Below are 12182 nucleotides of genomic sequence, written 5' to 3'. Positions count from 1 at the left end.
GGCGTACCCCGCCTCTCACCCAAAGTCAGCTGGGACTAGCTCTAGCCTCCCGCCCACCAGTGACCCTCACCCTTTGCTTTTTTACCTTTGTGCTGTGACGTCTGTTCCTCCTGATCCACACCACTCTCAGTTTGTCCGGTTGCCTGAAATCACCGCAGAGCACAAATAACATTTTAGTATTTCTGTCTTCCATCACTGCTGTGTGTACTACATAGTAAAATCTGAGCAGGAATATTGAGTCAGTCAATTAGCACACTCACTTTGAGTGTTAGCAAATAGCATTGCACTTGTCATGGGTGTAACATCTTCATTGCATTGTGACCACTGTTGATGGCACAAGAAAGTGTATAAAATTTCACCCTGATAATTTGGACACTGCTACCACTACATGGTAGCAGCTGTCTGTCTGTACATAAGGCACAGTATTATTCAGAGCTAAATGCTAATGTGGGCGTGCAAACATGCTCAAAAACGACAATGTTAACATTACTACTATCTCAGTTTAGTGGACTTAGCAGGGTAACATTTACAAAATAGCCCTGAAAGTCCAGCTGAGGCTAATGGTCTGTCATTAAATCAGCAGGTACTTGGACTTAAGCCAAAATACTGGACAAATTTAAAAAAAAAATCTGATCTGATGTAGCACTAGAAAATTTGGCAGCTCAACCAAAGTCCATGACAATAAATCCAATAGCTGTCAGGACTTTTTCCTAATACCACAAATGTAAACCCCATGGTGGGGCACTAAAGAGCAAATACAATGGATCATCCATGTTAGCAGGGTTCATCATCTAGTGACCATAAACGGTAAACGTTTTGGCTGCTTTCAGATTTCAAATTATCCCTGATTTAATTGAATCTAATAATAACAATGGGGTCTGAGGAAGAGTGCAGGCCCAGGGGGATGGCAGATTGTCAAAACCAATTGATAAAGCACACATACAAAAATCCACACAAGCCCATCTGTGTGCGTGCTTTCGAAACGTTGGTCTCGCCCAGGAGAAAATGAAAATCTTGTGACTGTTTGAGCAAGTGATTGAGAGCATGACTCCTGAGGATAAACATCTCTGGTTGGATGAGTGCCTCTGTGTGTGTGTGTGTGTGTGTGTGTGTAGGCGTTTTTGTTACGTCTCTGACTACATGTCAGGACAAGCAGTCCTCATGTGTGAATCGAGGTTGAGGTCATTTTTATGGAGAAAGGGCCCACACATCACTGATTCAGACTTTTCCGCAGCAAAGATATGGCTGAAGAAATCACTGTTAAAACCCGATGAGTATAGTTTAGAATTTGCAAAACAGGGGAAACAGCATTGCAGCTTCCCAGTCATCTGGTTGGTTAGAATCACAGCAAGAAGGTTCTGGGACTTTGTATAGTCCCTATATGCTAGCATGTAACAGTAGTGAGACAAAGGGAAAAAAAAACCTCTTAACTCAAGGTCATGTTGCTGTCTTTTTTCCAGAGCTTTCAAACCCATCTCATGTTCTCCCTCAACGCACAGAATTTTGCTGAGCTGTTGTGGAGTGATGACGACCGAGTAAACCGAACAACGGGTTGATCCCCGGCTCCACCAGTGTGTCAACGTGTCCTTGGGAAAGATACTGAACACCGTCAACTACTGGCAGCTCCAATCTAAGTGTACTGAATGAGTATTGTCAGCATTTATTTGCCTGCTGGCCGAACTGTGGTGACAAGAGTGTGCCTAGGCCTCCTTCCTATGTTGTATGACTCTTCATAACCAGTGTGTGGACTGGTGAGAAAGGCGGTGAGAGTGAGACAGACAGAGAACAGAAATAGACACCAGCCATGCTGAACTTCACCGAGGCTTAATAACTATCCTCCACCTGCTGCACTATTTATCATAGACATGTTTCAGTTGTTGTTGCAACAGGCTGACCTACAAATGTACAATAGTATTTTTAGCTCCAGCTTCTCAAGACAGAATACAAGTCATATACACTCACATCAGACCTGGTGCCCGTAATTTACTGAAGTGTTTGTTTTCATCAGTTTGATGGAGGAGGTGTTTTCAGCTTCACCATATGAGGGAATACTCAATGGCGTGAGGGAAGCTGTTCATCATACATACAGCTTCTAAACTGTTTTACCCAACTGTCTACCCGTACGAAAAAGAAGTATACCTCAGGTTCATTTCATCAAGTCAACCTAAGTAAAGTTCAGGTATATTTCCCAAGTATAATTTATATAGTAATTATACTAATATCAATGTACTAGTATTTTACTTGTAAGTGAACTATTTCAATAGTTATTGAGCCACTTTTTAGTTTATAAAGTTGATTTTTAAGTTTACTTTAAGTTTAAGAATAGTAAACTGTAAGTACACAACTAGTTTACAATAAAGTTTTATTTTGCACTGCAACTATACTACACTGAAACTATTATACTACAAGTGAACTTTTAGTAGTTACCATATTTTAGTTTATGAATGTTGACTTTTAGGTACACGCTCAGTAAACTTAACATCATACATATATTTTACTATTTATAACTTATTTTTGCACTTGAAAATAAACTACTGGGTTTCTATTTAGGTTTTATTTTTTATGCCTGAAATATACCTTTAACTGGAATTGAAGTGGACCAGTGGACGACATATATAAAACTTCACAAGACATACTACTATGTAAGTATATCTTGATCAAAAGATTAAGTCCAAGTACAGGCCAAATGTACTTGGACTTTTCTGTGTACTTGCCAAGTTTACATAAGTTTAACTTTGTTAAGTAAATCTCAGTTCAAGTTCATCAAAAGTAAACTGAGAGCAGACTCTCTGATTTTTAAAAGAAGTAAACTAACACCACACTTGAATACACTTTCCTTTTTGTAAGGGTAAACTCTTTGATACTCCTCTGTACTCTGAATGTAGGTGGTTTTTGCAAATCAGTTCAATGACACCACCCATCTAGCTGATCCACATTTTACACATTCTTGTCATAGACTGCTGAAAACACAAGAATCCTGCCTGTGATGTCACCCATAGGCCACCAGTAAGTGTAATTTCTTACCAAACTCCCCAAACCCCAACAAACCCATGATTCTTTTTCGGGACTGTACAACCTAACTGTGGCAACAAGACTCCAGGAAGTCACTGTCATTCCAGGAAGTCACTGTGCCTGGCTGTTAAGAAAGGGTTAAAGGCCTGCTACACTTGAGAAGCACCCTCCACCCACACCTTTCCAACGCTGGGTTGTGCGAAGGTGTGAATGTCTTCCTGAAGATGTTGTCTGAAAATACGCACCATTTCTTAAAAAGTATTTTATCTCCCCGCTTTCACACATGCACTGCAACCTTGAACTATTATAGACAATACCCAGTGTGAACGTGTATGTGTGAACGTAAATGTCCAAATCAGTTAGACGAGACATTATGTGGACTTTACCCTGCCACTTTCCTAGTACAAACTCCATGTAATGTCCACTCTGCATTTAAGTAAAAATGCAACTCCCCAAAGTCAGCCTCTGTGGACCATCAACAAAAACCACTGCTCGGTGTGCGACAGATGCCCAGGTGACAGGTAAGTTGGGAGGAGTGCTTGTACTGGACGACCTGAGACCAGAAAGAAACTGGGAATCTCTCTCTCCGGTGACTCTGTTTGGGATCCAGGAGCGTCATTAGGCGCAGTTGCATTGAAGCAAGAGGAAGGAGACAGTTGGGAACATGAAACTGCCACTGCTCAGCTTTGACAAACAGGTGATTCTCCCGAGGGTGCTGCGGCATCCCGCTCATTCAAGAACGTCAAAGGCGACAACGACAAGGAGCAAGGGAGGTAGAATGCAAAACAGAACCTCTGCAAATTATTATCTGATTACATCTATGACTAGCTAAGTCTTTGATTTAAACATTTGTTCTGTGTTTTCTGGATGGACATTGGCAAGAAAACTTGAAGAAAACGTCTCTTAGAAAACATAAGAAATTAAAACCACCTTGAGAAACCTCTAAAAACACCTCCGAGATATATACACATAAACAGATTCCACTGTGCTGTCTATCCTGCAAGCAAAGTGTACCGGTTCTTAAACACACAGTGTCACAGGACCAGAAACAGAGACGTGCTGATACTGGTCGGTATGCATGATACATCTTGAAAAGTGCATTAGCAGAACAGTGACAGGAAGGTAGGCCGCAAAACAAGCCAGGGCTGGAAGATTGGAAACACATGCTGACTGCTCCGTGAGTAATGATAATGGAATTAAAGGAGCTCCTGCAGTGCCAAGACTGAAGCTGTCAGACGAAGACCTTAAACACTAACCGCACTAAGTGAGCAACAGAAGTCCATCACACAGGATTCCAACCTATACCAAGATCTACACATAAGGATAGGGAGGTGTACCTCTCCCTCACCCTCAATGTTTTCTAATAGTACCCAGATGTTTAACTATATGAATCCGAGAACAGCACAATGAAGTTCTTTGCTTGAAGAGACTGGACAGAAGCTCAGAAAAAAAAACATGGAGAAAATCCAAATCCTTGCTGTGTCCAGTATGTCTGGTCAGACGCAAATAAATCGAGTATTTATGTCCCAATGAGCAGCAAAAGCATTCATTTCAGAGGGAGTGAGGGAGTGTTTATAAGGTATGCTACCTTATAAACAAGCAGCACAAGTATAAATCATAGTCTAACTTGTTATAAAAGTAAGCTGAACTTGTCTTCTTTGTCTAAATTATGATAAAAATATGTCATTTAAGAAAGGACTCCCATCAACCCCTTTCTGCTACTGAAGAGTGTAGTTGAAAAAAGCAAACCGAACCCATTTGTATCTGTAATTCCAAGTGGATCCAGTGAACAGAGTGGAGCCTCGTTACATCCTCCTGCATATGATGGTGTGTTCTTTATATTATTACATTTTTCCTAACATTGAATTTGAAAAAAAAAATCACAATACATGGCCTTGTGTACAGTATTGAAATATATAATAATATATTGAATAGCAACCCCTGTATTATAATCATGATGTGTTCAAACCAAACGCAAAGCGAATTCTTCCTGTGGCACGATTACATACAAAGTCAATGCAAAGGCATGAATAGCCACATCACCAAATCACCAAATCATCACCAATCATCCCAATGGAAAAGCCAGAGCCATAAAAATTGGTATGCATTTTTGCTTGATAATCCACCTCAACTTTTCTTTGATTATAAACATTGCTGTCGCTTTTCTACCGACAGCACGATGACTCATCAATTACTTATTTCAGCACTGAACAACTCTGACTGATCAATATGTGATAATTATTAAGAGCCAAATATTGAGCCTGACGCATTGGTGACGCCTGAATTTAGCAAAGTGGGTCACTGCTCTGGGTTCCCACACCCCCAGGGGCCCCAAGTCACTGTGGGTTGGTTAGTTGTACCTAATTTGTTTAACTGAAATTCAGGCTTTTGGCTTTTTTTTTGGTATCACTTAAGTAAATAAATAAATAATATAATTAAACCTGAAAAGCCCAAAAATGAGCTAAAAAAAGGGTTTTACAGGGGCCCCTAACTGTTAAACCAGGAAGGGGGGGGGGGGGTATATTATGACCTCATTGTTCTAAAATCCTGGCTACAGCCCTGGTGGTGCTGATGGTGCAGATGACCACATCTTTTCTGCACCTGCCACTAACTTGACCTACCAGAGATTATCCCTCATTGCTACTACGACCTGATTTTTTAAAAACATGACTCCTAGTACACAGGATGTCATACCAGCTGCATAGGCTCATTATTTACAAAAAAAAAAAAAAAAAAAAAACATACGCGGAAGCAACGGGGCGTGCTCTTATTGCTGAAAAAAAAAACATGGTTTTCTTTACCAAGGAGCGTCACCATATTTTGACTGAAGCCTACTAGGCTGCATAATGAACCCAAGAAGCAGGCTGCACTTTCAAAACACTGTCCTTCTGTCCAACATACCTGCCATGCCACAGGAAGTACCACGCACTATATAAATCAAGAACCAAGGAGAAATTTTTCAAAGTCCCAGAAAATGGGCTGGGAAAATGTCTGCCAAAGCGGAATTTCATTTCAAAATCCTTTACTTTTACGAATAGTTCACGGCACTTGCTTCCGCCCCTCTGTGTACTGTATTGTTCTGACAAAGGATAAACAAGTCAACCAATTAATGGTTAGAACTGACAACTGACAAATATACTGGTTAGAGTATGGGGTGGATAGGCCGAGCAGCGTTCAAATAACCTTTCAAAAGCAATTTTGTTTAGTGGCGTACATAACTTTGCCAAAAAAGAAAAACGTTAATATTTCTGAATGGAGTTTGGCATCACTTTCTCTTCGGGCTCGTTAAGACTGCAAGTCGCTTCAACACCCAGAGAGAACACATTATGGTGGAAATAAATAAATGTATCCATTATGTTAGAGTAATGTAAGTATTATAACAGTCCCTTACCATTTATTTGTGCATTCTATCATCAGTTCTTGAAATGAAGCCGCAAACTGGAACTTGGACGCTTTCTTTCCGACCCGCTGGAGCCGCTTCCACACAGAAGTCATGGTCAGGTTCGTCAAATAATTCTCTCAGACACGATGAACAGACATCAACCAAAGCGCAATGTGTATCCCAGGTCCCGCGTCCCTCTGGTGGGACTTCGCCGCAGGAAGGAGAGACTCCACCTGCCTCGCTGACAGCTCCTCTCCAGCGGTTTGTCACCGACCACACTCCTCACCGGCGTCCACCTCCTCAGACAGCCTGCAAAACAAACACACGCCTCAAGTCGGAGCTAGCTAGCAACAAGCTAACCGGCATACACCCGCACACTTCCGCTTCTAAATTTCAAAATAAAACTAATGTTGACTACAGTAAATACAGTAAGACAGGAAAGAAAGGCTGATGATTATTAGCTGGCCTAAAAGGCGTCAAGTTTAAAATTTTTGAGCATAACAATACTGAAAGCAGCTTCTAAAATCTGCAACCTATTGACTGAATAAGAAAATTAATTAGCTCTATATTCCCATTTCACGCCAACATCTGGTCCATCCTACATGAGATTACAAGATACTATTCATCAAATCAAAGGGAAATCCATATTTACAAATATGTATGTGTTAAATACCAGATCTCAGTCGGGTGCATAAAGCTCTTATACATATAAAATATACACATATAAATGAAAACATCACTGGACTTTAATTATATTTTATTACCAGTGCGGCATAAATGAGCCCTAAACGTAACCCTTGCTTCTAGGTAAGTTCTTGTCAATTTTTAAAAAAAAGAAAAGAAAAAAAGACAGAAAGAAGAAGAACTGTTTTAACTTGAAGGTATGGTACATGTACTTCCTGTTCCACCACAGTATATTTTTGCTGGCTGGTTACTGGGCAATTTGCTATGCTTTTACAAATCACAGCTACAAATGACATCATATTCTGTTGATATGTGATTTAATGATAGCAAAAGGTTATTGAACTAAAAGCCACAAGTTACTGTCTGTCCCCATGCAAATATTACAATGACTTTTCATTAGGACTGGTTTATTACTGTGGGTATGCAGGCATAATGGAAAAGGTATAGAGTAGAAATGATGTAGCATTCTCTCCCTGCCTGAATCAGATGACTTGTCTAACATGGACTGTAACATAACAACATAACATTACAAGCCAGATGCAAAAACAGCAATTACTGTCTTCCCATGACTCTGGTGTTGCGGGATATTATCAAGGAACGACAAAACAGAAATTACCTCTGAGCCTTGTCAGGGAAATTTCCCCCCTGTCATGAGTTCCCCCCAAACCACCCCAGCAACCCCCCACCCCTCAGCTGGAGGGGACTTTTTCAGTTTAGGCCCAGATTCTATTTATAATCTGTCACTGACGCATAGAGCAGCTGGGAATATAACTCCAAGAACACACACACGGATAAACACCTTGTTCACACACTGAATGATGAAAGTTGATTTAAAGATCTCACATCAACAACATTTAAATAATAAATATAATAGCAAAACTAGGCCTTTATAGTTCACTGACAGGACCTTGCTTTCAGTGTAAAGTAATGTCTCCTGTTTTTTGCTGCTGAGCAGGTTATGTAACTTGGGTTCATTAAAAAAAACTGAAAACAGGCTGATGAGACTGCTGAGACTAAAAGCTGAACAAAGTTTTAAAGGCCCAGGGTTGTAAAACCCAAATCAGTGAGCTGAACGAGCCTAAACTCCAGTACAGCTGAGGGGAAACTACAAAGTTCAGAGTTAGAGAAAAACACAAGCAAACCGAGTTAATTCAGAGGTTTTCAAAATCATATGAATGTGATGTAAACAGTTTAGTCAGGTTAGATTCGCTGCTGGGGACCAAGCAGTCAAAGAACAACACCGCCACCCCCCAGAAAATATGACAAAGATACACATGAATGAAAACAAAACAAAAAAAATAAAATAAAATAAAATAAAATAAAATAAAATAAAATAAAATAAAATAAAATAAAATAAAATAAAATAAAATAATAACCGGGTTCTTTAAAAAAGAGTTGACATAATATAATTAACTGACCTCACAAAGTGAATCAAGGGGGGAGCATATATACTGGTTGTCCAGAGACCCTCAGCCCCCTCACTCCCATGCTGATGCAGCTCATGGTCTGATCCATTTCTTGGAACAGGCTTCACCCTCATTTGGCCAGACCAGGAAGGACGACCAACGCAGCAGACACCTTAACTCAAAGACAAAATAAAGATCAGTTAATGCAGCTTATCTACAATGATTGTGACAATGTTAAAACCAAAGGTGCACGTCTCATTTATAATTCATGTAACTTAAATGACTGCAAAGACCTATGAACAAAGGTTTGAACTAAAAATTTGCATTGTTGCAGTAAGTATTTGGGTCTCGGCCTTTGGCACAGTGGACCAACAGTTTTCTCATAAACCGTCTTGAGAACTGGGTCAGTCTCTGAATGGGTTCTTATCTGGTCGCCAACATTCAATACATTACAGGGACGAATGTATATGTTAACTGGTAGCAGTCATGAGCCTCAGATATATGACTTTTGTTTTGGAGTTCCACAAGGGAGCGGTCTCGGTTCGCTGCTTTTCCTCACTACGTATGCTGATGTTATCGAAGAGCACAATGATCATTGTTTTCCACAGCCACAGTGGTAGCATACAGCCACACAGCATGAAGGTCAAGCTACATTTTTTTAAAATAAACTCAACACATTATACTTGTTTCCTTGCCAAATGAGGGGTGTGGCAAAGCCCTGCGACAAAAGAATTGGAAGGAACCAATCGGAGAACATGTACAAGAATTTTAGTGAATGGTCAAACATTGAGAACAAAATCAACATAAAAGCACCGCCTTCAAAATCATCTAATTTGTTTGGAGTTTTTAATTTATTGAAAATGAGTTCATCCTTGGAGAGAAGGCCCGTTGCAAGCCCCGGTTTTTCGTTCTTTCATCCATTTAGGTTGGATGTCCTTGCCCTGGTCGCACCCAGACCCTTGGGAGGGAGCTGACCAGTAGGAGGGTGCCTTCCGTCCTCCATTGTGAGCAGAGCCCAAACCCTCAGGGAGGGAGTCTGTTCACTTGGGGAAATCTAATCTCTGTATTTAGTGTTTGCTGAATTCTGCACTGCTGTGTGTTTGGGGAGAACCAGTCTTGGCACAAGTTAACACTTTGTCAGATACCAAAACTTCATTTTTATCAGAATTCAGTTCTATGGAGGATGAGGTAGTCTAGTCTTTAATGACAGTAAGGGATCCAGGGAGCCCAGAGCTTTAAGACTTTTTAGGATTAAATAAGACACACAACTGGGAGTCATCGACTTAACAATACAACCATATCGCCAGAAAAGAACGTCCGGATTGGACAAATCGGCAAACTCTTGAACTGTGTGCAATGACAAGGGGCAACATTTTTTTAAAGTCTTGCTTTCTGCAGTATCTGAGCACAATTTAACAATTATGAAAATGATATGGCCATGAATTAGCACACACAAATTAAAAACAAACAGACCAAAGCCTTGTGGGACCCCTCACGTCAGAAGACCAGTGGAAGAAACAAACCAACAGATACTATTTTGGTGTAGTACCCAGACCTAGAATGGTATTATTGCATTTAAATACAAACCAAACATGTTCACTGCAACCTTTTATGATAGTAGGGAGCTTCTTATAGACATACTGATCTAGCTGATCAATTCAGCATTGATACCAGATGTGGACAACACTGACTGGACCAGATGTAAAAGATAACAACCCCCCCCCCCCAAAACATCAGCCTCACATACTTGCGGTCCCACATAGTCTGATCCCAGAACAAGCTGTCCCAGTCTCCATCTGTTGCTAAGTGATGCATTCCGCTCCCAGGCCAGTCCCTGACGTTTCCTTTAATGCACTTAACCTCCCCTGTCAGCGTCCTTCCGTGTCTCCCTGTCTCCCAGCAGTTTACTCAGCAGGCACACTGGGAAACAGCTGCATCTGGGCAGGTAAAAATAAAACAAGAATGTAGGAAGAGCAGAGGGGAGTCTCCCCCATCTGGGAATAGCAGTTTTTTTTAAGTTGGTGTTTTGCCAAAAGCTCCATTGTGGTGAGGTTATGTTTATTTAAGAAACTATTCTGGGAATCGCATTTCCTGTGTCCCTCATGGTTCAGTGACAGCTCTTCATTTGGACTGAATGGACTGTGTCAAATTAAACAGGGTGTTAGGTTGGAGGTGATGGTTTGGGGGGGAAGAGGCAGGGGGGTGTCATGGTGGCAACTACAAGATGAAGTCATTCGTAAACAATCCAGTTCCTGCCTGCAGGCTACCCACCAGTTGATGTGCATCCTGTTTTGGAGTCTGGGGCATTACGATATACAATGAGTTTCCATTCTGACAAGGCCAGTATTGACATTCGTCCTCTTTATGTTCCACTTCAAAAGAAACTGATCGAGATGAGGACATTTAAGACCTATCAGAGTCCTATTAACATGGGCAATGTCAAATTGCTGGACAATAAGATGGACGAGATTGCGGCCCTAGTGATGAACAAGAGGGACTTCCATGAGTCACACAACATCTTGATTGTTATTCCTCCCCACAAGGTGTAGTTGTTGTTGTGTTTTCATTGGTCAGGGTGTAGTCAATTAGGTGCAGGTGTCTTTATCCAGTCATCCAGCTCATGGGAAGTGGTTTAGAAAATGCTGATTACAGTGCTTCCCTATCTCTCAGGAAACTAAACTAAGTAAGATGCTTTGATCTTCTGATAGCGTGGTCCCTTTTGTTCTGCCTGATTGTGCTTTGGATGCAACTGATCCAGTTTCTGCAAAGTTTTTCGGTAATCCCTGCTCTGCCCCCTTTAGCAACCTTCAGTCCTGCCATGATTTGACACTAAGAAAGTCCCTCTTTGCTTAGAATAACAGTTTGAACTCTGATACTTTCACTTTGCTCTGGTGCTATTTTTCCCACTGTCACAATGCTACTTAGTGAGCAATGATCCGGTGGAAACTTGAGTCACAGGCTTATTCATAGAAGGACACTGAAGAACACTGGCAGCAAGTTGGGTTACTTGAACGAGCCTCTGATGATAAGATCAAATCCACCACACAGTGTCATCTGGACACATGCTTAAAAGGAAGGGATATCTCTCAAGGAACTCAAGGAAATCTGACCTTTGGTACAAAAATTTGTCAGTGCCCCACATTTACTTAAAATTTGACACCTGAGAAAAAATATACAAACTCAAAATGAAGGTTCGGTCTAGGTGTGGAGGAACATTTGCTTGAGATTTACTACTGAGTAATTAGATCCCTGCTGGTATCATGCCCCACAGTTCTATCTATGACCTTTGTAAACATAGCCTGGCTAAGCCAAACACCTGTCAGCTGTCTCTCACAAAGCACAGAGAGGGCGACAGGCAGCAAGAACATATGCCACAGTATTAATAAGGTCACAGAACACCATGCTGTCTCTGCAACCAGGATGAAACAGTCAACAGCAAAGTCACATGTATGACCTCTGAGTATATTCTACTCTTTGCAAATGCATTACTATGGTTATAAAAGCTGAACTCAAGCACTGGGTGGTTCAACATGTTACAGGAGTTTAACAGTGAAAGGTTCAGTGGTAGTGGTCACTGTGAGTCCAACAGCTTTAAGCCAACAGTTCACTTCCTTTGAGGCAACTGGTGTTGATCATGTGACCTAGCAAGCAAATGTTTTCAGTCCTTGACAGGGGAGAACAGTTGGCCGCTTTAAACT

The 12182-nt window shown here is 41.0% G+C and overlaps 1 protein-coding gene across 7 annotated transcripts in view; it reads right to left on the bottom strand.

Annotated features, from left to right (window-relative positions):
• The window catches only part of ehbp1l1a (EH domain binding protein 1-like 1a), a 34337-nt gene extending 26629 nt beyond the window's left edge, over nucleotides 1-7708 (bottom strand). For 4 of the 7 annotated variants that reach the window (XM_041031415.1, XM_041031416.1, XM_041031417.1 and 1 more), the window contains exons 1-3: nucleotides 7635-7694; nucleotides 6404-6703; nucleotides 86-143 (exon numbers count right to left, since the gene is read on the bottom strand). In XM_041031415.1, the coding sequence (XP_040887349.1) occupies nucleotides 86-143; nucleotides 6404-6507 (162 nt within the window). In that variant the 5' untranslated portion in view covers nucleotides 6508-6703; nucleotides 7635-7694. Of the gene's footprint in view, nucleotides 1-85; nucleotides 144-6403; nucleotides 6704-7634 lie in introns of all 7 variants that reach the window. The other 3 variants (XM_041031419.1, XM_041031420.1, XM_041031421.1) reach the window with 2 other exon arrangements.
• Between the last annotated feature and the right edge of the window lie 4474 nt (nucleotides 7709-12182).

Source organism: Toxotes jaculatrix, chromosome 23 (assembly GCF_017976425.1).
Source record: "Toxotes jaculatrix isolate fToxJac2 chromosome 23, fToxJac2.pri, whole genome shotgun sequence".
Taxonomy (NCBI): Eukaryota; Metazoa; Chordata; class Actinopteri; family Toxotidae; genus Toxotes; species Toxotes jaculatrix.
Note: the sequence above shows the minus strand (reverse complement) of the source record. Positions and strands in the feature narration are given on the sequence as shown.